Below are 26,729 nucleotides of genomic sequence, written 5' to 3' on the forward strand. Positions count from 1 at the left end.
CGAGGACTGTGGGATCATTACCTCATGCATGAATTGTCCAGTTATACCAGAATGGATTTTAGAAAGCCAAGGAATTCCCATATTTAAAAACTAAAGTTGGAACATGTCAGTTTTCTACTGAGTGACAGAAAAACATGCGTTTTTGCACATCCGACTGGATGTAACCACATCCTTTCTGCGTTTGCTGGTTTTATGGAATGACATGGTTTGTCTTTGAAATTGATGGTTTCTCAAATTATTCTGATGAGAACAACAAACAGAAAAACAACCATGTTATGGGCCGCCCGCTCCAAGTTCTACACAAAACAGAAGCATATAGCAAAACGGAAGTAAATTCCTGCTATTGTATGTTCACTTATTCATTCACATAAACTGGATGTATTTAGATTAAAAAAACACCCACCTATACATGTTCCCGATCTTAAAATCAGACGGTTGCAACAATGATGGAGTTTTCAAAGGTGTTACAGTCAGGTAAGGAACAATCTGAATAACAAAAAAAACTACATTTTGTGTAATTACAACGAAAAAGAAGTACAACAAAATTACAAGTGCATCAAAACTAAGAATTACAATAAATTTTTAGTGCACTGATTGCAGTTTTCCTGCCAATCGCTGATTACCGATCTTTAAAAAGCCTGACCTGCTGATTCCGATTCTTTTTGTCTGAAATGTTGCTATATATAGTAATAAAGTTGCAGAGCTGGCAACAGTGGGGCGACTTTTGTTAAATGCAAACATGCAGACATGATCTGGTGGGCCGGTCTGCCAGTCAGACCTCTCTAATTGCAAAGCAAAAGAGGACAGTGGCTGATTTTTAGACCTTCGCTGAGGTAGATGAGATTGGGGGATAAGATCGGCTTCACAGGTGAGTATCGGCTGATCACCGATCTCCTAAAATTAAGAAAATCAGCGCAGATAAATCGGTGTACTCCTACTACTGTTTGAATACGTCCACTACTATGCATGTACTTTAATGTATTTTTCTTTTAATTAATTTAAAATAATACAAAGGTTTGGGACATATGTCTGGATACACAGATGTGAAAAATCTCTTATTTTGCGCACGTTAAGTGGGTTTTTTTTTCTTTGTTTTTTGCCTCATGAAGTCCATAGAAAATTAATCCTAAACGGTTGCTTAAATCTCAGATTGGATTGGAAATTACTAGCTGCCAGGAAAATCCAGATTGGTGCGTCCCAATAAAAATAGATAGCAATATTCACTTCGCCCTTTTTGAACATTCAAATGATGTTATACTTTAAACAGAGAGGAATATATTGTCCGGATCCACGATCCCATTAACACACAATCTAAAAGAACACACCTTTCTTCTGATACATCGGAATAAGCACAGATGGATTTCTACTCTCTTATTTTTACGAAAACAGTAATTATAAAGAGAGAACCCGTTGAAAAACCTCTGAGCATGGAATTTACGAGGCGTCCTGGAAGGCAGCAGGAGGAGAGCCGAGACAAGGCGAGAGCGAAGTGGCAACGGGGGGAAGCGGCGGCTCATTTAGATAGACAGGAAGGAGCGGGGAAATAAAACCTAATGTATGCCACTCAGTTGCGGACTAGACAGACAGAACCTGAGAATAAAGAAATAAAAAAAAAACAAAATAAAGGTTGGTTTGAATTTATAGCTGCCGGGCTGTCGAGTGGAAACAAAGACAGACGGAGAGGACTGCACGCTGAGAGGAGCCTCAACAAGGTAAGGATGCTTTCAATATACGCTCACTTACCTCTGCACGCTTTTTAGCCCTTATTTCTTAGTCTGAGACTGAATGAGCGATGTAGAAATATACAGCGCAGGGGTCTGAGACTAAACAGCGCTGAAAGAATATGCTTTTTTAAATAAAGCTTTGAGAAACTCTTAAATGTTGTAGGTTTGACAGCACATGTATGAAGGATTAACGTGTGACTGACTGGATTGCATGTAAATGATGGGTGTGGACTACTACCTGGGGTTGAATGATACCCTGCTCCAGTGCATCTCATAAAGCCATAAAAAGTAATTTTATGGGTTTATTTGCTCTCTGTAGACACATAAAGAGATTTGTTGAGGGAATTAAGGAAATTAGTGATTTTAATTAGCAGTAAGTCAACACAGAAGTCCTAAAGGCATTTTTATGATTCTGTAACTGTTGGGAATAATAAAAATAATAAAATCTTTATCCTAATGAAAATATCTACTTTATATCTGAAGCAGGACATATTTTTCAATCAGTAAGTAAAGTAAACAAATGTTGCACTAATGTAAATATGAATACTTTTTAACCTTTTGGTAGTGATAAATTGCAGATGGGGTTCCACAAAGTGTCATTCTCAGGTCACTTCCATTCAATATATGTTTGCTCCAAATAATGTTTCTTAAATCAGTACTAAAAACACTTTGGTTACTGTAGCCTTTCCTGTTTTTTTTTATTATTATTTCTTATTTTACTGATTGGTTTTTATGCAATTTTCTTCACCTTTTGTTCCTTTATTTTTATATAAAGGTCTTAGCATACCCTGTTTATGAATGCTGCTACAAGTAAACTTCCCTTGTCTTAAATATTCAAAACATCAGCAACAAAAAGCAGAATACAGGAAAAAACTACACTGAGGCCCCACATAGTCATTTATAGGACAAAATAAGTGTAAATACACAGGAAATAAGTAGCAAAATCGTGGGGTGGTGGTAAACAGCCACAAATATAGAGATAACATACACAAAAGCATGTTGGAATAGCAGAGTAAAATACAGTAACAAGTTGCCAAATACTGCAGATTAACAAAAAAAATGACTTTAAGACTTAAAATTATGCAACTTGTTGCATCATTTTCTGGCTGAGATCTCTAGAGAAACTCATCCATGCGTTTATCTTCAGTCGTATTGATTATTGTAACAGCGTCTTCACAGGTCTGTCCAACAAATCAATCAAACAGCTACAGCTGATCCAGAATGCTGCTGCTCGTGTTCTCACTAAAACCAGGAAGATAGAGCACATTACACCAGTTTTAAAGTCTCTCCACTGGCTCCCTGTCACTCAAAGAATAGACTTTAAAATACTGTTGTTAGTTTATAAATCACTGAATGGTTTAGCACCACAATACATTAAAGATCTGCTGCTGTTGTATCAACCTTCCAGACCTCTCAGGTCTTCTGGTTCTGGTTCTGCTCTGCATCCCCAGAACCAGAACCAAACGAGGAGAAGCAGCATTCAGCATCTATGCACCACAAATCTGGAACAAACTTCCAGAAAACTGTAAAACAGCTGAAACACTGACTTCCTTTAAATCTCAACTAAAAACCCACTTGTTTAGAGTTGTATTTGAAACGTAATCAATTGCAAATTTATTGACGGAATCTGACTTGATGTTGTGTTTTTATTGTTGATTCTATGTTGCATTGTGTTTTTGTGTTTGATTTGATGTAAAGCACTTTGAAATGCCTTGATGCTGAAATGTGCTATACAAATAAAGTTTGATTGATTGATTTGAACAATTGCTGTAAAGGGCAAAATGACATGTAAACCTCTTGAAATATGACCAAATTAATTAAAAAAAAATTATAAACATATTGCATTGATTTATGATTTGGCCAAAGTTTAATGGTAACAAACCCTAAAATCTTACAAATAAAGCTCTTTATAAATCTCGTTTGAGATTTTTAGCCTCGTATCCCACCCGTCTGTGTCGTCTTCTAGCTTTTCACTGAATATTGTTACACTGTGTTATTGCCACTTTCCCATCATCCTTGAATCAAACCTCTTCTGCATAAAATTTCTTCTCTGACATGAAAGATAGAAAGATTTTGCCTGCAGGTTTTTGGAGTGTTTAGTGAGATAGACTCTGAAACCTCGGGGTCGTTCCCTCAGACACAAAGGCAGCTTTTATTCCAGCAGCGAGCGCTCAGGCCGGCCTGATCCTCCATCCGGCTGCTTCTCAAATGGGGCCGTGCTGAAGGTGTTTTCAAGTGATTTTCTTATAAGCTTCTTAAGAGCCGTCTGCCTCCTGACCTCCTCTGCACAAACATTTCAGTTTCTGTCTGGTGTTTTATCTAAGCAGTCTCAAAATCTCACATAATCGTATGATATCGAAATGACAATGCAGATTATAATTTCATATTTTGGCTTGGTTTCAAATCTTCATTTTAAACTTGTAAGATTACATTTAGTGAGAAATTTACAATAATTTGGAAAGAGAAGCTTGTTTTTGCTAATAATTAGATGGGAATGCATTTCTTTTTAGATCGCAGGTGTCAAACACAAGGTCTGGGGGCCAAATCCGGCCCACCGTCCCTTTTTAAGTGGCCCTTTAGACTCCAGACTTACGAATAAATAGAACCGTCAAGATAACAGTTGTGTGGTTAAATATTGTTTTATTAATCTAATCAAAGTGACTTTTATTTGTTTCCTTCCAAATGACATTAGTCAATGCTTTCAGTTTTACTACGATGTGGAAATTCACACAAAATCAGCAAATTGCTGCATTTTTTGTGCTAATTCATAATTGGGAGTTTATTGAAAATTTGAAGTGATGCCAACTTCCACCTGTAGGTGACAGTATATTGTACTCCTCCACTTCTGCCTCTTCTTTACTTATGAGAAGTTCTAGTCTGTGATGGATGATTTTCCAGTAATAAAAGGTCACATTTAATGTCATTCATGAGTGGAAATATTGCAAAAGTCCTTGGTAATATTTTTAAATTAGCAATTTATTGCAAAACATTACAAAATAAAATGAATGTGAAAATGAACGTATCAAATGCAGAGGCGGTTCTAACCATTTGTTTATCGGGTTTATCGATTCATTTTGGCACAACTGGCCCTTTAAGAATATTCGAGATCTTAATGTGGCCCAAAATGAAAACGAGTTTGACACCCCGTTCTAGATTAACATAATCTGCATCTGGAGATTTGTGCTCTACAGAATATATGGGAATATAATCGGTCAAATGCAAATATGTCAGATGAATTCTGTGGGTGGCATCATAAACGGTGGCTAGGCTTCACACACACACACACACACACACACACATGGACGCACACACACCCACACTGATGACCAGATGGCATCTGCAGCATATTGGCGACCTGGCCTCCCCTTTGTCTTCCTCTCGAGACCCGTTCAGCAGCGAATGAATCTGACAAGCAGGTGGCGTGTTTACGTGCGAGCCGAGAGGAGAAAGACATTTGGTTAAAATATCTGTACACAATATTTGGAGATTTGGCCGGTTTCTCGTTTAACAACATGTGTGATCCACATTAACGTAAGCTGATTTACCAAGTATACGCTCCGCCTCATGCAGTTGGTAGTTTTTATCTCTTTATTGACAATTTTTCTGCATCTCTACTGACACTTCCTTCTGCTTTAGTTTCATTGACATCCTCTTTCTTGCTCTCACTGCGCGTTCCTTCGTCTAAATCCTAGAGGTTAGATAAAAGCACCATATGGTCCGTGGAAACCATACGTAACTCGAGTTAATGAGAGAGAGAAACACCAGAATGATGGTTGGGTTAAGCTCTCGCTGACAGCTTGTGATTGGAGAGAGTCGGATTGTTGAATCTCTGGAACAAACATTAAAAACTCGAGGAATGTGCTAAGTAGGCAAAAACCTGATTCTCTCGGTGTAATGACCCTGAGCATCCAGGTGCTGAAACCAAAAGCCCAAAAAGCAGAATATGATATTTGCTTTCAATTAAAACAGAAATTTATTCCAACTGCAACTAAAATAATGTGATATATTGAATATTCTTTATAATATTGCTGTAAGAACCATTTTTGCATTATTATGATTTTGACAAATGGACTCAAAGCAAAAACGAAAACCCTTAATTTCCTTTAAGTATTTATAGTAAAGCCTTTTTGCTTTTCTCTTTTTGCAGTGCAAACAAAAATAAAGAACGAAAGCTACTATTAGTTAGTTAATTAGTCAGGTTATGGCCAACATTTATTGTTTTCTCAACCAAGGAAAAGATGTGTGAGCCTGCAAGGTCAGACCTGCAGTGCACAGCATCTTAGAGTGCCTTCCTAGGTATTCTTGGTGGATCCATGTTTAGTGCCAAGTGAGAATTCATCCATCCATCCATCCATCCATACACCCTTCGTCCCTAACAGACACAGAAAACAGGCAGGACACACAACCATTCACACACACACTCACACCCAGGGAGAATTTAGAGACCAATTAACCTGACAGTCGTGTTTTCGGACTGTGGGAGGAAGCCGGAGAACCCGGAGAGAACCCACCATGCACAGGGAGAACATGCAAACTCCATGCAGAAAGACCCCGGGCCGGGAATCGAACCCAGGACCTTCTTGCTGCAAGGCAACAGCTCTACTAACTGCGCCACTGTGCAGCCCCTATGAGAATTCATGTTGAAATTAATTAAAAAATACTTCATTATACTTCATTAATCCCAGAAGGAAATTAAATGTAACCCGTATTATTAAAGGCTCTTCAAAAGGTTGTTGAGAAGGAGAATTGTTCGTTTGTTTTGGGTCTGAGAACAAGCCAAACTATAAATAGTATTTTTTTTAAATCATGCCAACTAAAAATCATGCTCACTAAATCATGCCAACTCTGGCTGGTTTTTATTTACTACATTGAAATGCAGTTTCTGGTCTGTTTAGTTTTCTGAAACAAATACATATTTGCCAATTAAAATACATTATTTTGTTGTATCAAAGATTAAAGCTAAAGAAAAGACAGTCAGATAATCATTCACTTCTTAATATCTGTATTATATTTAACCAGCTTTTAAAATGGAGACAAGAATTCAGATTTCCCAACATTATCTGAACTGAGATTTTCTGCATTTTAAGTGTATTTTCTAAAACCATAACAGAACACTTTAATGTGAAAAAAAACAACAACCCAGTTTTATTTCTCTGCTGTAGCTCTGCACATTCAGCTCAATAAACACATGATGAGTGAAGTTGAGCTAAAGTTGTAACATGAACCCATCCAGCAGCGTTAGACCGAATCAGTCTGGGACTATTGTTATTATTATTATTATTATTATTATTATTATTATTATTATTATTGATGCCTGGGTTAAGGCTCAGTTTTTGACTAAGCTTAAAGGTCATGACTCAGCTGAGCAGTTTCACACAGATGGCTTGTAATCACAGTGGCGACATAAGTCTTTCACCATACTGCTTGAGGATTAGTTCAGGCACAGCTGTGCAAAATAATAGGGTTGACGAGAAGCTGATAAAAGTTTGCTTTTGTCACTCTTTGTTACATACAGACATATATACCACTGTAAACACTGATATTGCTTATTTTCTTGCAGCACACTGTTCGAGTAAAATTACTAGCTTCGCAGCATTTAGAGAAAAGCGTTATTACAGTATAGCCACACGCCAATTTGTGATACATTTGTGCTGGTTTGTGGAGCAAAAAAAAAAATTTCATTTGTGCCGGTGTCATTTTAAGATATTGATAAAAGTTTCTGGAGGTTAGACAACTTCAATCCGTGGCTCCCACATTTATGAAATCAAATCAAACTGAGCAGCCAAAAGTTGTTTTTGTCTCTTTTTGTTACATACAGACATATATACCTCTATGACCAATGATATCGCTTATTTTCTTGCGGCACAATGTTCTAGTGATGATTGACACCAAATTTGGTGCGCTACAGTTTTCCTGCACAAACATAGGACATACGTCTAACATTAATTTTGTTTCATTTAGGTAATATAGAGGGGCCGGTTGAACCTTTGACCTTTAGACTTTCATTAATATCTTCAAAACAAAAGCAGCACAAACGCAGCTCTTAACCAAGAATGACAAATATTAACACATTAATATTGGTGGGATGATGAGTGATGGTATAATTCGAGGCTAAATTGGCCGGTTTTATTTGAACTCACAGTTCTCCAGTGCAGCAGTTCGAGATTAGCTTCATGCCTCAGTAAAAAGAGCAGGTAATAATTACAGCAAAGCTTCAGCATGAATGAATCCATTGATCACCGCTCTCTCCTTCATCTTACATTTAATGGCTTTTTAATTAGAAATTACAATCAGAGCTCTGCCCTCTGTAATGTCATGTGTAAAAAGGTTTTAGTTGTCAGAGCGTACAACTTTGATTTACCTTAACTGTCTATAAAAATGTTAGTTTTGTTTTTTTCCTGTAGCTGTGTGTGACTCCCCACACGTGAGGATAAGAAGAAAACAGAAGAGTCAACCAGCTTTCCTTCCTTTCCCCTCCTCGTTCTCTCCATCTCCTCATCCTCCTCTGAAGGGTTGAAGCCATGCCCATCGTTTCTGCAAATACAGGTGCAGTGAAATAAATGTCCTGCATATTTGTTCACGTTTGATGCTTCTTATGTGCTTGCAAAAGGCCAGATGTTGTACGATGGTCATTTGCCGGTTATTTAAAAACTGGATTGTGAAGGAATAAAACAAGGATGCAAACAATGGTATGATTATTTTTTTATTTATTATTTGTATTTGCAGGGCTGCATGAGACTCTGGCCATCCTCACATCTCAGCTCCACCCTGATGCCAACCACAAGGAGGACCTGGTCTTCCTCAGAGACGTCTTCAGTGAGAAAGGCATCGGTTACCTCATGAAGGTAGATGTATATCGAAAATATTAATGGGTTTTCTCCGCAGGGTGGCTGGGCTCTCCCTTAGAGATGGGGTGAGAAGCTCAGTCATCCAGGAGGGACTCAGAATAGAGCCGCTGCTCCTTCACGTCAAGAGGAGTCAGTTGAGGCTCGGGCATCTGGTCAGGATGCCTCCTGGACGCCTCCCTGGTGAGGTGTTCACGTCCCACTGGGAGGAGGCCCCGGGGAAGACCAGGACACGCTGGAGGGACTATGTCTCTCGGCTGGCCTGGGAACGCCTTGGGATTCCTCCGGAGGAGCTGGTGGAAGTGGCTGGGGAGAGGGAAGTCTGGGCCTCCCTTCTGAAGCTGCTTCCCCCGCGACCCGACCCCGGATAAGCGGAAGAAAATGTTATGGATGGATGTACAATCTCTTATTCCTATTTTTCTGTTTTTATTTACAATTTTTTTTACCTAAGTTTGAATATGTGTGCTTACATTAATGTAAAGTTTTAGCATTGAGTTCATACTTCCCATCAGTTATGTAACATCTGATTAAAGTTCTTTTTTTTGTACTTCTTAAGGAATGTGTTTACCCCCTTAAGCAGACATAAAAATATATTGGGGTATCAAAAGCTTTTAAGTTTATGATTTCTTTAAAAAGAAGTTTCATTAATATTCATAATCTCTCATACATCTATTTAGTTTCTCTTATGTCCCTGCAGATCCACGAGCGGTTAAAGCTGTATGAGAAGTACAGCCCCACTCCGGTCCTACACAGCGCCTCCTGTCTGGCAGAGGATGTAGGTGCAGTGAAGTTTCCCTCCGAACATTCTTTAAATTTAACTGTTCATTTCTCTTTGTGTGACACTAATATCTCATAGAGTGATCTATAAAAGAAATAAGTGTGATTTTGGCTCGTTAGCTGGCAGAAGAGCTTCAGAGTGGGCCGCTGCAGGATGACGAGCGAGAGCTGCTCCTTTTGCTGAACACACCTCACCTGAAGGTAGATTCCCATTTACTCTAAAACTAGCTTTTAAAAAACTGAATGTTCAGTCTATTCCCCTTTAATAGTGACATTCAGCTTAGTGGTTTTCTTTTGGGGAATAGAAGATGAACGTAAAAATTAATCTCTTGGTTTTTCCCTCAACTTTTCCTCAACATTGAATAATATTTTTGCCTTCTTCAGTTTAAAAAAATGCTTTATTTATCCCAAAGACAAACTAAATGTTGTATCTTGAAAGAGTTGTGGATGGTGATGCTGTGGTAGCAGTCAGTCTCGCAGCGAATCTAAAGAGGCCTCTGACTGAAGACAGTTGCTGACGTGCTAACAGCTTAGTTTCCAGAGCACAGAGACAATATTTCACAGCAACATGTCCTGTTTGACTCTTTAAATCCTCCGTTTTTAACTCCGTTGGGATTTGGGGCTAATAGTTCAGGTATTATTTGAGCTTTTGAGATGCTAATCAGCTGCTCCCAGTTGTAATAATAAGATCTTGTTGCTACAGTGTTGCAGAAATTAAAAAAAACAAAAAACATACCAGGTGCTGTGGTGGCGCGGGGGCGGCCCGGCCCGCGTGTTGGAGACTTGGTCCTTCTGGCAGTGGTCGTAGGCCTGTCGGCGTCTTCCCCCTCTCTCGTTGCCCTGTTTTCTGTCGAGCTACATTCGGGTGGAGGCCACTAGACCCAACAAAACCTTAAAAATAAAACCAGACCAATAATCCTTTCATATGCACAGTGTCTAAAACCAGAGGGAATAATTGTCCAAACGTAAAAACTCAGCAAAAAAAAAGTCTGAACAGAAGTTGAGAAAAAAACAGATCAGAGTTTCTCCAACTTGCTGCCTCTGTGAGCGAACTTCTGTTTACTCTGTTTTCTCTGTTTACTTTAATGCATCTGTTTTATCTGTTGGCTCATACAGGCAGTGCTGTCAGCTCACGACATTGTTGCCCAGAAGAAATTTGACCCGGTTCTTCCCCCGTTGCCAGAAGATTTGGACGATGACTTTGAGGAAGAGTCTGTGAAGATCGTCCGTCTGGTTAAGAACAAAGAGCCTCTGGTGAGGGTTGACTTTAAATGCTTACCTTGACCAGAGAATACCCAAGCTCCAGTTGAACGTTAATTTCTGTTTCTGTTATTTTTTTCTTTATTTTTTCACAAGGGAGCAACCATTCGGAGAGACGAGGCCACCGGTGCTGTAATCGTGGCCAGAATCATGCGGGGAGGGGCGGCTGACCGCAGCGGTGAGGCTCTGAATCGCTAAATCTTTCCGTTCTTTTAGGAAACAAATGAACATTCAGCAGGACAGCAGCAGGAAGGCGCTATATGTAAATAATCCTGAAGCTTCTATAGAGAAACTACAGTAATCTTTCTCTTATTCGTTATAAGTTGATGTCATCAGAGCTGCTTCATGTGAGGAGATTAAACTCTGCGACCCATTGAACTGTCAGCAGGCACCAAATCCTTGAGATTATGGCCGCAAAATTGCATATTTCCAGATTATAAGGGACTGGCCGTCGCCATGGGGATGTTGTTGACTTGTCGCCAGTGGGAAATAGCTCGAGTCTTTTTCTGCCTGCAGTTTGAAACACGTCTGCTTTCAGGTCTGGTCCATGTGGGAGATGAGCTGCGAGAGGTGAACGGAAACCTGATCACTCACAAAAGGCCTGATGAGATCAGCCAGATCCTGGTAAACACCAAACAACTGTTGGCATTCAGAATGATGATGGTGATGATGATCATCATCATGGTGATGATGATCACCACCACCATGATGATCATCATCATGGTGATGATGATCATCATCATGGTGATGATGATCACCACCACCATGATGATCATCATCATGGTGATGATGATGATGATGATGATCATCATCATCATGGTGGTGGTGGTGATGGTGATGGTGGTGATGATGATCGTGGGTGTCTGATGGTGGTGATGATGAAGATGATGGTGGTGATGATGATGATGGTGGTGGTGATGATGAAGATGATGGTGGTGATGATGATGATGGTGGTGGTGATGATGAAGATGATGGTGGTGATGATGGTGGTGGTGATGATGAAGATGATGGTGGTGATGATGATGATGGTGGTGGTGATGATGAAGATGATGGTGGTGATGATGATCATCATCGTGAGTGTCTGATGGTGGTGATGGTGATGATGGTGATGATGAAGACGATGAAGATGGTGACCATGTTTCTCTGCTGGTGTCTCCTCAGTCTCAGTCTCAGGGCTCCATCACTCTGAAAATCATCCCAGCTGTTGCTGAAGAAGATCGACTGAAGGAGAGCAGAGTAAAGTTCATCCATCCGTTTAATCATCCTTCCATCTGTCCATCCATCCATCCATCCATCCATCCATCCATCCATCCATCCATCCATCCATCCATCTATCCATTTAGTTATTCGTGCACCCATTTGTCCATCCATCCATCCATCTGTTTCATCATCCTTCCATCCTTCTGTCTATCATTTAAACTCTTCATTGTTTTGTCCAGTGGAATAATGTAGAGCATTTTGCCATTTTTACTTCCTGACCTGAAGGTCTACCTTCGCGCTCTGTTTGACTACACACCTTTTGAGGACAAGGCAACGCCGTGTCAAGAGGCGGGACTTCCTTTCAAGAGAGGGGATATCCTGCAGGTGGTCAGCCAGGAGGACGCCACCTGGTGGCAAGCCAAGAAAGTGGGCGACTGCAACCTGCGTGCTGCCCTCATCCCCTCCATTCAGTTTCAGGAGAGGTAACGTAAAATTACTCTTTTGACATCATTGTGTGTATCGTCTCTTTTGTAATGGAAACTTTATGGATCTGGTTCCAGGCGTCTGAGATACAGAATGAAGATGAATTCCCTTCCTGCTCCTCTGTCTCCCAAAGCTCCAACATGTAAGAGTTACTTACCTCTGAAAACTCATCAAAATCTCTGCATATGACCTGCAACTTCAGATGTACATGACATCAAATATAGATGAAATCCAATCTTTGGAAGATACGCAGAAAAAGAGATTATTTAAAAAGTTGGGCTTAATCTCTGAAATAATTGAAGATTTAATGTAAAAGTAACATGAAACAAAAGCAAATCTATTATTAGAATCAAATTACCAAACTAGACATTTCTCAGTCATGTCACATGACTGGTGAATCAGATTCTCTTATATAGATTTAAATTTAATGTCCTTCCAACCTCATGTCCTTCCTTTCTTTCTTCTTTCTTCCCCTTTAACGTTCATTTTTTTCTTGTCCTAAGTTCCATCTTTCCTTGAGTCATTCTTTCTCTTTCCTTGTTTTTTGTTCTTTCCTTTCTTTTTCCCTTTTTCTCCTACATTGCTTCTACCTTCCTCTTTCTTTCCTTGTTTTCCTCTTTCTTTCCTTCTTTTTGTTTTCTATTTCTTATTTTATGTTCCTTTTTTCTTTTTTGTTCCTTTTTTGTTTGCTTCTTTGTATTTCTTTCTTTGTTTTTTCCTTTTTTCTTTCTTTCTTTCTTCCTTTCTCTGTTTCATTCTTTTTCACTTTCTTTTATTGTTTTATTGTTTTTTCTCGTTCTTCTTTTTCTTTTCTCTCTTTTCTTCTTTCTTCCTTTGTTCCTTTTCTTTGTTTTCTTCTTTCTTCCTTAGTTCTTTTATTGTTTTTGTTTGTTTCTTTCACCACCATTTACATCTGGACTACGCCTATAGAGGAGTTCTGGTTTGTTTTTAATTTTTCCCTTGTTGTGTTTTCTTTAATTATCGGATTCTGGGAAAAACATTGGATTATAATTTTACAAGCCCAAACTTAACAGCATTGACCTCAGTTATCCAGGTCCAAACCTCCCTGAAAGGATAGGTACACTTTAAAAATGGTTGTGAATTTGAGAAAAACGTTGTAATATGTACAGTAGAAGGCTGAGAACGTTGGTAATAACGTTTTGTTGCTCTCACTTTGCCAACTTCAGATGATCGGACAGAGAAAGGTACGTTCAGAAACCCTCATGTTAGAAAACATGAACCATCTTTAGACAGAAACAACCAACCTGAGGCGTTAAACACAAATACAACTCAACACAAAACAGATGAGAAGTGAGCAGAGTAAACAAAAACTGTACTCAAGTAAGAGTAGCACTATGTCAACATATTTTTATTCAGTTAGAGTAAAAGGTATTTGATAAAGCATCTAGTCAAGTACTGAGAAACCGATCAAATTATCAATCATTTAATATTTAAAATGTACATAATCAGACTGACCAACTTATAACTATAAACTATAACTTTAAAATATAAAGCTAAGAGGAAATTTTGGTATTTTAAGGATGAAAATGACAATAATTAATAGAAGTAACAAAATCAGGCAAGAGAAAAATTTTCAATAAAAATCTCATGAAACTTTAACAAAAACTGCAGGTGTGTTTCTGTGTCTGATGAATTTTGATTAAAACATGTTTGTTTTTCATTCAGTGGGTAGAAAATCTAGTTAAGTAAGAGTAGAGATACGTCATAATAAAATTACTCAAGTGAAAGTTAAAAGTACAGCAATAAAAGTAAATTTTTTTCATAAAGTTTCTCAAGTAACTGTAATTTAGTAAATGTAACTAGCTACCAACCAACTCTGCTCAGACACAGCAGTGAAAACCTTTCTTATTGTTTTTTCTAAAAACTGCTTTTCACAGGACATGTAAAAGTGTTTATACTTCTCTGAATATTTTTTCTTCTTTGTTGTTTTTGTGTTTGACGCCTCGGTGAAACATCCCCATATTTTCATGCCTTAATATCGTTCTGAAATTCTGCCAATTGTCTCGCCTGAAACTTAGAAACATTGTGACTCAGTTTTAGTCCTTCCTTCATACAGGGTCATGAATTTGCTTTAAAACATTTTTTTTATATATTTTTTTTGCTTGGTTTATACCATCCTTACTGCAACTGTACTGTGCCTGCTGTGAGTCTCCTCTGCAGCATCCCCTCCCTGTTCTCACCCCGTTTTCTCCCCGCTTGTTGTCCCACAGAAGACTGTGACAGTAAAAGTGCTCTGAATGGAAAGGATGTAGGTGAGGAAGCACGCCGCCTTAAACATCACATGTTGGCTTAGCTTAGCCTGAGCGCTAATTCATGCTTTATTTTCAGAGGCTGCAGGCTATTGTTGCTAAAGTGTTAATGTAGGTGTTTGTGTTTGTGATTTTTCTGCTCCTTACATATTAAAGTTGTTGTTTTTTTTCTTTAAATATTCATGTATTTAAAGAAATGTAAAAATTTCCTTTGATATTTGTGAGCTGTCTCTTAGTTTCCAAGGTGCTCAGCTTTCTAAAGAAAACTGTTCTGAACAAATATGCTGGGATGAGTTACATTTTTAAGGTTAAGATGAAAATTACCCTCTTTTCCTTTAAATTCAGTAGATAAAACTGTTAAATCAGTATTCTGCTTTTTTAAAAAGCTGAACTTTCCTGCTTGGTTAAAAGGTTTTTAAGGATATTAAATCACAGTTTAACCATAGTTATTGAGACCTGATGATATAAAATGAATAATAACTCTAACATTGTTGTTAGATTGATAAATCAGTTACTTTACTTTTTAGGCTTGTTAAATTGCACATTAATCTTTAGATTGGAGTCATTATCGTAAGTCAATGAAATCTACACTAGGACACAAAATCATTTACTTCCACTTTTAGTGATAGAAACATTTGGTTTTCAGATGAGTTTCTCTTTCTGTGATGGTTTAACTTTCACTGTGAACTGTTTGGAAAAGTTAATTATACTGTTGCAATCACTTCATGACAAGAAATACTAAATAATTAAATTTCTTAAAAGAATAAAATCAAAAGGAAATGGGCCAAACAGTGAACTAACTACTACACTCATAAAGAAATGATTATCAGTGTCACTTCTAATAAATGTTTAAATTAGGTATCCTCAAAATGTTGAAAAATGCCAATAATATGCACATTGATACTCACCGAGTATATTTATGTCAAATATGTGTAAAACTGCGTGATTTGTCTCCCCCTGCTGGCAAACGTAGTAACACTTTTGATGTATTACTTTAAACAGAAAGTAGCATTTAGGCTTTTTTTCTTGTTTTTTTGTTTTTAGAACGAAAAAACAAATTCCCAAAATAACAATATTTCAAGTGACTGCTTGCTGATTTATTCTATGTTAAATAAATAATTTTTTTGTTAGTTCGTTGGAACATAAACAGTTTAGGTGCGAGAATTACCAGGATGTCCCATTCAGCAATGGGAGCTTGTATAGCTTATCAGATAATATCTACATCGGCGTGTTTTCCTTTGTAAATCAGTCTTTGAAATTTTTGCAGCTTGATTAATTCAAAGTATAATAACTTCCTACTCCAAAATATCAAACTTAAACTAATTTGTTTTTATTACATATGGGGAAAAACAACAAAATACAAAAACAAAACAGTTTCATCTAAATTTTCTGCTCTAATATGGAGGATAAACAACTATCTAATTCAGTTGAAGAAATGTAGCTAAACTGATGTGCTTGAGCAGAGAAAAGCTGAATATTTCTATGTAAATATTGGGAATGAAATAGTATTTACACAAAGTGCTTGTGTAAATATGTTGTCTAAGTTTTTCCTTCTCCAGTTTTAATCTTTTCCTACTTAGTTTTGTTTCTGTTGCATTTAGAGTTGAACTGGATTTTAGAGTTTACATTGATTTGGAACAGTTTTGATTATCACCAACACACGGCTGGCTGAATGTCTTTAAGTGCCTGATATCCGGTTTATCTTTTCTCTGTTTCCAAAAAAGTAATAATCTATTACTGCAGCATAACAGATTATTAGTATATATACACATTTTAAATGGATCTCTGACATCACAGGAAGCATCTGAATGGCTTATTCTGCCTTCTGTTTCTTTGAAACGCCTTTTTGAGCTAATTTATTCTAGCAAGCAGGATTGTTGGAATATATTACAGTTTTTGTCTCACCAAGCTTCTCACAGTGTCACTGGGCCATCATGGCTTCTCATTGGCTAGCTCCAACTGCTGATTTTTTTTCCATGTGTTTGAAAGGCGGACATGGCATGCATGGCTTCATAGCTTCCATTGTGTTGGTGACTGAAACTGGTGAAATAAATGGTCTAATATGACGCTGTAGTTTCTCCCAAGAATAAGGCAGCTCCTGCCTTCTGTGGCCATGCTTTCTTATGGGAATTTTACTCAGGTACTCTTACTGGTTTCCTACGGTGTTTGCTGTGCTGTAACACAGTTCTAATCGTGCTTTTGACATATGTTTAGATTAAAAAAAGAGAGTTTATATTTAAGAAATTGTTGCATTTTACTGAATCTCTTCTGTTTTCTGGGAAAACAACAAGTCTGTTTCTGTATGCCTCGACCGCAGCCAGTTTACGCCGAAGTTTCAGGCTGAAAAAAGATCGACAGGGTTCACCGGCAGATGCCCAAACGCCAGACGGCCATCGGACGGACTTCCGGATCTACGAGGAAGTTACGCAATATTTGCCACGCCCTGGAGAAAAGCCCCGCCTCATTGTACTGATAGGTAGGTAGTACGCTGTTAAAAAACGGACATATATTCAAAGAAAACATTTGATGTGGCAGCAAAAAGAAACAAGTTAGGACTTAAGAGAGAAGGATTTATAAAAAAAAAATAATAAAAAAGATTTAAATTACTGTTGTGAGAAGTTAAAAGTGTGTTTTTCAGTCTTTAAATGAAAATGTGTTAAAATCATGCTAAACAAAATTGACACTTTTATTGGACTTTTAATGCTCGTTTAATAGAACTTTGCATTAAGTTTCATTATTTACCAAATAATGCAAGGTTGGCACTTTTAATGGTCTTTTTATTATTTTTTTAGTGCATCTTTTCATTAAAATTGTCATTATTATTATTAAGTAAATAATTATTAGATTATTTATTTAATGTAAAGTTGACACTTTTATTGGACTTTTAATGCTCGTTTAATTCAACTTTGCATTAAAAGTTTTATTATTTAACAAATAATGCAAATTTGACACTATTAATCAACGCTTAATGCAACTTTGCATTAAAATTGTCATCATTTACCGAATGACATTCACGACAGCAGTGGTAAACATTTATGAAGACTCTTTCATTTTCATGACAGTTGTCATATCAATCTTATGCATAGGTTAAAAATTACAGAAAAATAAATAAAATTTCCAATGTAAGATTTGAAGGAAATTATAGGGCTACATTCTTAAAAATATGCTTAAACTAATCATTTTCTGGGCCACAGGTTCGCTAGGAGCTCGGGTCACGGAGCTAAAACAGAAGGTGATAGCAGACAATCCTCGATGGTTTGGTCTGGCTGTTCCCCGTAAGGATTCCTGTACATAAAATGCATAATTTATCTGATGCAGCCACTATATTCAATAACGTGTTTATCTCCATTTCATCTGGCCTGGTGGTTGTTTGAACCTTGACCCGAAGACACGACCCGAGCCAGAAAGACTCATGAGAGAGAAGGAGTGGAGTATCACTTCATCAGCAGAGCAGCTTTTGAGGCCGACATCCAGAATGGGAAGTGAGTAAACAAACAGTATTATAAATAGAAAGGATTTTTGTTCTTTTTAACTCGTGCAAACTAATTTCTGAGAATTATGTTTTGTTCTTCAGGTTTATTGAATATGGGGAGTATAAAGAGAATCTGTACGGCACCAGCTTGGAGTCCATTCATAAAGTTCTGAGTCAGAACAAAGTCTGTTTAGTGGATGTGCAGCCAGAGGTGAGTATGACTGTCGTCATCAACAGCAGGGATGACAAACCCGTCTTCCTTTTGGGCCAAATCCAGTCCATGCTCAAGAACATTCTGGTTCTTAAAGGGCCAGAATGTACTGATGAAGTCTGTTGAACTGTTGAAATGTAAATAAATTCTTACAATTAAATAATATTGAACATCTGTTGAGTCCATCCAGAATTTTGCGATCGTTTCTATGATTTTTTTTTATTTGCAATAGAAAAGTGTTTGTGTTTGCGACTTTTTATTACTCCCCACATCATTATGGATTATAATTCAACATTAAGAAAGGCTGAGGTAGCTGTTTAGTAGAAGTAAGAAAACATTTCTCAGTGCCATTATTTTCCTCCATTTTTGTGAAAAATCTACAATAAACTCACAATCATTCAGTATTTCTTTTAAAAAGTGCAGGGTTTTGTTGATTTTTACATCAATTTTCATGATAATTTACAAGAAACTGGAGGGTCTGACTGATGCAATTTGCAGTAAACAGATAAAAACTGCTTTGAATTGACTGATAAAATAATATTTAAACACACTGTTATCTTGATTATAAAACTACTGATTGTTATGTTACATCTCAGTTTAAGATACATTTTTAATTATAAATGACTGTAATGTATCCTGGTAGGTGGTTTAGCTGCATTGTGATGAATGTTTCCACATCCTTCAGGCCCTGAAGACTCTGCGAACGGCTGAGTTCAAACCATACATCATCTTCGTGACGCCTCGCTTCCCCGACAGCCAAAGAAAACACTTCGGCTCCTCTTCCTCTCTCAGCGCCGGGATCACGGTAACTCACACAGCGACAACACCCACACAAAAAGCAGCATACGGATTATATTACTGCCGATGTTTGGTGAGTGAAAGTAATTGTCTGGTTGTCACCAGGAGGAGGACCTCCAGGAAATGAAGCAGTCTGCAGAGAAGATGGACGAGTGCTACGGCCATTGGGTGGACTACGTGTTGGTGAAGGAGGACCCAGTGAGTGCCTTAGCGGAGCTCCAGGTGGCGCTGGAGAGGGTGCAGACGGAGCCGCAGTGGGTTCCTGTGTGCTGGGTGAGGCGTTAGCCTGATCAACTTCCTGATAAACGGAGACCACTGTGCAAGGACCCACCGCTGTGGGGGGGGGTCAAATGTTTACTGCCATGTAACCATTCCACACTTAGAGAAGGACCGCCATAAAAAACAGAAAAATGTTTCTGATAGTTGATGCAGTCACAGGAAAAATAAGTACACCTTGTTTTGACAGACTCTTAAAGGGCCAGCATACATTTTCCACTTAGTGCCATTTTATAGCACCATCAAGTAACTATGCTAGTTTCTGATATAAAAATGCTGTATGACTTTGTAATTTAAGGAAGTAAAATTATTAAAACGCCACCTTCAGGAAATCATCACAACATGGCTCCTCTATTAACCCTTTAATATTTTTACCAGCACTGCATTTAGCAGTAGCTCATATAACGAGCTCAGCAGTTCCCCCTGAGGTGTTTACTAATTGCTGCTGGCTAGTCTGAAGGAGCTGAATGAGCTGCTCTGTGAAGCAGAAGCTTGAAAGCCTCAGCTCTGAGGAGGAGCTGCGTCTCGAAGGCGACGCCCCCATCCAGAGGTTTTGCACAGCTGAATGGTTGCCATGGGAGATTCAGGGATTTCTGATACGTGCATGAAAGAATCAAGGCCACATAAAGCTCTGGAAAAAATGAAGAGCCCACTGCACTGAACCGCATTGAAAACCTCCTGGTTATTCCACCAAATACTGATTAGTTAAAACATTAGTATTGTTGTTTATAAATGAATATGAACTTGGTCCTCTTTGCATTATTTGAGGTCTGAAAGCACTGCATCTTTTTTGACCATTTCTCATTTTCTGCAAATGAATGCAAAATATTTGCTTTGAATTTTAGAGATATATTAGTAGTTCATAGAATAAAAGAACGATGTTCATTTTACTCAAACATATACCTATAAAAAGCAAAATCAGAGAAACCCATCATTTTAAGTGGTCTCTTAAATTTTTTACAGAGCTGCATGTGTTTTTGAGTAACATTATGTGATGCAACTCTAAATTTATTACTGATACACCTTCCCTACTGGTCTTAAAACACACCTGGAGATAAAGAAAAAATATATATTTAGCAAAGATTCCACATATAGATGACTAACTTATCTTTGTAAAATCCTCTGAAAGCAGCAAGGTGTACTTATTTTCCTATGCCTGTTACAGTTAAGGAAACTTTCTTTCCAGTGGCTAATTGTGTCGTTATTGCAAATAAAGTCTGCAGTGGCTGCCGGGTTGCAGGTGAGACTGTTGTAGTGAAGCAGTGCTGATGTACTTACTGCATATCTAAAGTACAGCGGTAGCTAACTGCAGGACCAAGTTTCAGTCAATGTCACAGATCTGTTGTGGTCAGTTATAGAAGACCTGTTTTAATAGCAGCTATACTGTGAAGTGCCATAATGAATGTGTTGAATTCACACAGGAAACCGTTGTAACCTGTGAGCTGACAGAATAAATCTGCCCTGCTGGATAAATCTTAAGTTTGGTTTATTAAATATTTGGAATAAAATAAAATAAAAAAACTAATCAAATATCACCAGGGAAACTATTTAATTCTGGACTCATACAAACAAAGAAAGGAAAATGTACATATGTATTTGCAACAGGTGCAGGAACTCCACACTTTTTTTTTCTTTTACTTCCACAGCTTCTTGATAGACATGTTCTTCTCACTGTCTTTCTGCATCACCTTCGCCACGGCCATCTCAAAGTCCTCCTGCGTGACGTGAACTCTCCGTTCCCTCAGAGCGTACATCCCTGCCTCTGTGCAGACGCCCTAAAACCAAAACAACACGCAGATTGTTTACTAATCGATTATTCTGACCAGTAATCGGATAAAAACAAATTCCCTAATTCTGCTGGTTTTTCATTTAACCTTTAGAGCCTTTTTATACAGCATTGAAAATACATTAAAAGCTGCAAATAAATATTTAATAGCCTAAAGCGCAATAATTTAGCATTTCTTTAGTGAACGTTTGATTATTTGTAGCAAAGGATGAATCTGTAGCTAAAAAAATACTTTAATGTAATGCTTGATTGAACATCGCTACAGGTTACGACTGATTGATTTTTTTATTAACCAATTACTAAGATAACTAAAGGTTCTTGTTAGGATTTGTTTGTTTTTTTAATGAGGTGAAGATGAAACTGTTTATTTTTAATCTTACTGGAAAGTTTTGTACAGTTTTGGCTGAATTCCTGCTCTCAGTATGTTGTTCTTTCAGTAAATTGTTTTTTTAAAGTCTATATTCCAGCTAACGACAATTATTTCAAGAATCAATTAATCACAATTAATCCTTTCAGCCCCTAAACCAGATTTAGTTGAGTTCCTGCTCATCCAGGTGCTAAATTCTTCAGATTAATGGGCGTAATTCCTACCTTGACCTCGGCTCCGGAGGCTCCCGGCATGAGCTCTGCGATCTTCCTCAGGTTGATGCCCCGAGTCAGATTCATTTTCCTGGAGTGGATCTTCAGGATGTCCAGACGGGCCTGTTACACGCAGAAGTGTTAACATTTTCAAGCAAATAAAATAAATTAGCTTTTTAAAGAAAATGTAGTGATAGGAACCTCTTCGTTAGGAGGAGGGAACTCGATCTTTCTGTCGATCCTTCCTGGCCTGAGCAGAGCCGAGTCCAAGATGTCGATACGGTTGGTGGCCATGATGACCTGCAGGGAAAAAGTAATAGCATGTCAGCTTTTCTCTAACCAGGGACTGTTTGTCTTCTCTAAGCAGAACGTCTATTTTCTCAAATGTGACCCGAGATCAGATTTTACAGACTAGGGAATACATCAATTCTAACAGGTTCAAGTAAAACACTCCTCGGTGTGGAAGTTATTACTATAAAAAAAAAAAAAAAAAAAGAAGAGAGAGATTTAATCTTATCCATATAAGGATCCTTTCGTTTTGTCTTGTGTTTGACAAAAAAAGTTAGATTGTCTGTGATATTTCTGACGGTGCAATGATGATATTTTCTTGGCTCTTTGTCCCAAACACTGTTTGACCTTTAGCATCTCAAATACTTTGGGCAATTATGGCAGGAAAAGCAAACATAGAAGGCCAAATACATAATTGCAGTGGTCAATTTGCATTTGAAATGGTATATTTTCACATTTTTGTGAATGCCAGTCCTTATAGTTTGTTTTTCTTCAGAAGATAAAGGGAAAATCTTTATACAGTGGTAATTTTTTTTTTTTACTATACTGGCCATAAGATTATAAAAGTGATATAGATATCAGAAATATAATTGCACCCGTTATGGGGGAATTTTATAATTTTCAAAAACTTTTCTATTTTAAAGTGATTACATATGCCATTATAACTACTTCCGCGTGGGTTTCTTACTTATGGTGCAGGACACTTCACTGTACAGTCGTTAAACCTTCAGTTGTGGAACCGAACCGATCTGCGTCACCTTGATGTTTTTAGTGGCCTCGAATCCGTCCAGCTGGTTGAGCAGCTCCAGCATCGTCCTCTGCACCTCGCTGTCTCCTCCCGAGCCGCCCTCCAGACGAGACGAGCCGATGGAGTCGATCTCATCCATGAAAATGATGGAGGGGGCGTGTTCCCTCGCCATGACAAACAGCTCGCGCACCATGCGAGCGCCTGGGACGGAGCCGGAGATATTACAGAGTTAGGAGACGTTTCAGCAACTTGGCTGCAGGATTGATGAGAGATGTGAAGACGGGAAGTCACCCTCTCCGATGAATTTCTGGACCAGTTCAGAGCCGGAGACCCTGATGAAGGTGCAGTCAGTGTGGTGGGCTACCGCTCTGGCTAGCAGAGTCTTCCCAGTTCCTGGTGGTCCATACAGCAGCACACCCTACAACGAACCAGAAACTTTGTTGACTACTGCGGCAATGAATCAATTAATCCAATTTCTGGCATTTTAAGATTTAATATTTGGAGAATCTGGATTTTTTTCTTTCCACTGATGCACTATCTGCATTTCCCTGGTTCAGAGTGACGCAAGGACGCCCAAGGCAGCCATCTTGTGTGATAAGCAACCTTCACAGTTTCAACTTATTTGGACTTTGAAGCTATTATATTTTTTTTAAATAACAAGAATAAAGTTGTAATATTAGGAGAATGAACTTTATGAAAATCAAACAAAAAATGTAAATGTGGAATGTTGAGTAACTTCTAAAGTTACACAGCATCACTTTTACAGATAATGATAGAAATATTTCATCTTTTAACATATCAGCATCAAATGATTATCAGTAACAGGACTTTGAAACTACATTCCTGTAACTAAAAATTCTTGTAGCCTGATCCTAGCACTCTGTCGTACAACTAAAATAAAACCCACTTTTAGAAAATATTTTTGGCATTTCTGTTTTAGAAAAGAACAAAAAATAAGTTGATTAAAATCAGAAAACTTGCTCAGCCCTACTGGTGTCCAAATTACTGTAAAACACCAAAAATAAAAGCATTCATTGACTTTCACCCACCTTTGGCTGTGCGATTCCCAAAGCCTCAAACAGCTCTGGGTGCTTCACCGGCAGCTCTATGACTTCTTTGATCTCCTTGATCTGTTTGTCCAGCCCACCAATCATTTCGTAGGTGGAGTCCGGAACCTTCTCCACCATCATCAGGGAAACCAGAGGGTCCACTTTGTTGGGCAGGATCTTGTGGAGGGTGTAGCTGTCGTTACGTAAAGCCACGCGACAATTTGGAGTTACCTGGTGGAAAAGTGAAATTAACATAAAACCTGAAAATGTGTTCTCCTGAAACTGATCGGCTATAATACTTACATCATTGATGTCAATGTTCTTGTCCACATCCACAACAAATTTCCCCTCAGGATGTACCTATGTGGACAAAGAAAGAAGTCAGATAAAACTGCAGAGAAAGCATTAAGCTGGAGTTCAGACTCGCAGCGCTGCATACCTTCACCAGCACTTTCTTTTTGTCCATAACCCGAACCACTTCCCCCACGTAGGATCCCTGCTCCTGCAACAGCTGCAGCTCCTCACGGAGCAGACGCACTGACGGGCAAAAACATGGAAACATGTTTATATCCAAACCCTGTGAGCTTTCTAAAAATAATATGTTAAAAAAAAAAAATCTACCTTTGGCATTGAGTTCATTCCTTTGCGCCTGCAAACGTCTCAGATTCTGGCTCTTATCGTTCACCGTCAGCTGTTATGAGAGAAAGAGAACAACAGAAATGAAGCACTGACCCTTTAGCAGAAGGAGTTTTCACTAACTTTGCATATCATGCTCACCTGTAGCTCTTCTATCTTCGATAAGTAGTACTGCCGGAGACCTGATCCACCTTTAAGCTCTCCTGTCTCCATCTGGCAGAGGAGAAGTGACCATAAATTAATTTGTTATACAGCACAATTTTGTCTCTGAACAATTATTTATTGTACATTTAGAGTGAAATGGGTTCAGGCTTATATTATTGTATTTTACAAGCCTGAAAACAATCAAAAAAGGGAAACTAAAAACATCAGGGGATGATCAAAAATACTAAAATGTTTTCTATACGTTTTTCGGTTATATTAATGGTCTTAATGAAACCAGTAAAAGTCGGGTAAGGGAAAAAAGATAAAAAAAAAGAAAAGAACGAAATTACCTATACCTTAAAATTGCTTTTTTAAATGGTTAAAATATGTTGAACACTTTACACTCCAATGTGAAGTAAAATGATTATAAAACAATATTTGCTCTATTTTACGCTGTCCTTTTTTCGCTATATAAAAAATGGATACATATTGTTCAACTTAGCTTTTGTTTTATTTTGTCTACGTTTAAATGTAATGTATGCTTGAAGTCGAAGTAAAATTCCTTGGGCACAAAATCTTGCCCAATAGTGCCAATTCTGATATCGATGAAAACTGATGGATGACTGGGCTTTAAGAGCACTTGTTTGTAAAACCAACAAACCTAAATTGTGGAGATTATTAATATCCAACTGAAATGTATACATAAACACAAATTTCAGTGACTCCAGGGTGAAATTACTTTCTTTTAACTCCGATTAACATTTGTTAGCATGAGCTAATAACCGAGTAAACGTTTGGTTAAAAGGTGATAAACCAAAAGCTTGGTTGCTTATAAAAAACACAATACATTCTAAATGTATAAACATACGCTACAATTGTGAATAAGTTGTTTACATTCGGTACAGGAAGCAAAGTTAATGTTAACGAAGCCTATAGTTGACAGCGAGCCTACAGCTCTTTAGCAGGCTCGGCTACAATGAGACAGCAAACCTGCACAACACATTCATTGTTTTCAATAAAAATATCCCTTAAGTTTTTAAACTAAAGTCCCCAATAGCTGACACAACACAACAGGTCCAAAGTAATTATTCACCGAAAAGCGCTACAATATGATTTTCCTACTAGTTTTATGATTAAAATTAACAAAACGACAGAAAATTACACCTACTTGATCGACTCCGTCTACCTCCATCTTGAAATTTCGGCGTCCGCTACAGCACAGTCGTATTTCCGGTGAGCTTCATCTTCAATGTGAATTTGTAATAAATTACTTAGACCGCCCCCTGCAGTTCAAGTTATAAAACGCAACTACTGTTCATTTAATTGAATGGTTCCCAAACTTTTTATACAAAATACTCAGAAGTTCAGTACCCAACCATATTCAAGTAAATGTAGCAATACCTCAACATATTTTAGTCAAGTAGCTGCCTCAGAAATTATTCAGGCAATAAAGTATTTGGTAAAATGGCTACTGAAGTACTGAGCACCTGGTCGGAAAGACTGATTTAATGTTTAAAATGATTTCACCACCACACAGGCAAAAAAAAAAAAAAAAAGATATGAGCAAATTTTAAAGACTGAAATAAATAAATAACACGCACAAATAACACTATTTTAAAGCATTTTTCCAAATCATATTTTACCATGTAAAACTTTTGACTATAGGTAATGTACATACTTTAGAACAGTTCTTGCAGTTACAATGGTTTACCTTAAATTTACTTGACCTCCAAATGGCACAGTAGGCTCTGCAGAGAAAAGAGAAACATTTTTTAAAAAGGGAAAATAAGGTCTCTGCAAACATTTCACATAAACTGTAGGTTTATCGCAAATATATCTCATGCAGTTTTGGGTAAAATTTCTTTGTTCCTCATTTGACGAATCTACTCACTGGAGATTATCCAGAAATTTCACTTAAGTAGCTTTAGTGTAGTAAAAAGGTGTAGTGAATCTAATCCTAAAAGTAATTTTCTGCACTACTTCTCTCATGAGAAGTGTTGGATAAATTAAAAAAAATACAGTATATGCTTTAACAAATTTTTTTAGCAATATTAAAGGTAAATAAACTCAACCACTGAGCTTGACCCATACATGATGCAGCAATTCCTCACACCACACTAATAGCAAAACCTGTGATATTTAAATGGATAAAAAGAAAATTACTATAATAATGAGTAGGAGGA

The 26,729-nt window shown here is 37.8% G+C and overlaps 2 protein-coding genes across 3 annotated transcripts; one reads left to right on the forward strand and one right to left on the reverse strand.

Annotated features, from left to right (window-relative positions):
* Positions 1-1,473: 1,473 nt before the first annotated feature.
* On the forward strand, positions 1,474-20,863 carry mpp3b (MAGUK p55 scaffold protein 3b). Of its 2 annotated transcripts, XM_044103461.1 has the most exons (20): positions 1,474-1,712; positions 8,129-8,270; positions 8,451-8,569; positions 9,267-9,344; positions 9,467-9,547; positions 10,463-10,600; positions 10,703-10,784; positions 11,145-11,230; positions 11,768-11,842; positions 12,092-12,288; positions 12,367-12,431; positions 13,477-13,494; positions 14,521-14,562; positions 16,634-16,699; positions 16,877-17,035; positions 17,754-17,834; positions 17,948-18,041; positions 18,134-18,242; positions 18,928-19,047; positions 19,146-20,863. In XM_044103461.1, the coding sequence occupies exons 2-20, from the start codon at positions 8,246-8,248 to the stop codon at positions 19,323-19,325; spliced, it is 1,815 nt and encodes a 604-aa protein (XP_043959396.1). In that variant the 5' UTR covers positions 1,474-1,712; positions 8,129-8,245; the 3' UTR covers positions 19,326-20,863. The 2 variants fall into 2 exon arrangements, with proteins under 2 accessions (XP_043959396.1, XP_043959397.1); XM_044103462.1 differs by lacking the exon at positions 16,634-16,699.
* psmc5 (proteasome 26S subunit, ATPase 5) lies at positions 20,847-25,805 on the reverse strand. Its single transcript, XM_044103465.1, has 11 exons — positions 25,715-25,805; positions 24,544-24,615; positions 24,388-24,457; positions 24,206-24,303; positions 24,070-24,126; positions 23,767-23,997; positions 23,009-23,135; positions 22,728-22,918; positions 21,883-21,981; positions 21,694-21,804; positions 20,847-21,091 (listed from the first exon to the last, which is right to left on the reverse strand). Exons 1-11 carry the CDS (start codon positions 25,736-25,738, stop codon positions 20,951-20,953), a joined length of 1,221 nt encoding a protein of 406 aa, XP_043959400.1. The 5' UTR covers positions 25,739-25,805; the 3' UTR covers positions 20,847-20,950.
* Between the last annotated feature and the right edge of the window lie 924 nt (positions 25,806-26,729).

Source organism: Gambusia affinis, linkage group LG20 (assembly GCF_019740435.1).
Source record: "Gambusia affinis linkage group LG20, SWU_Gaff_1.0, whole genome shotgun sequence".
Classification (NCBI taxonomy): Eukaryota; Metazoa; Chordata; class Actinopteri; order Cyprinodontiformes; family Poeciliidae; genus Gambusia; species Gambusia affinis.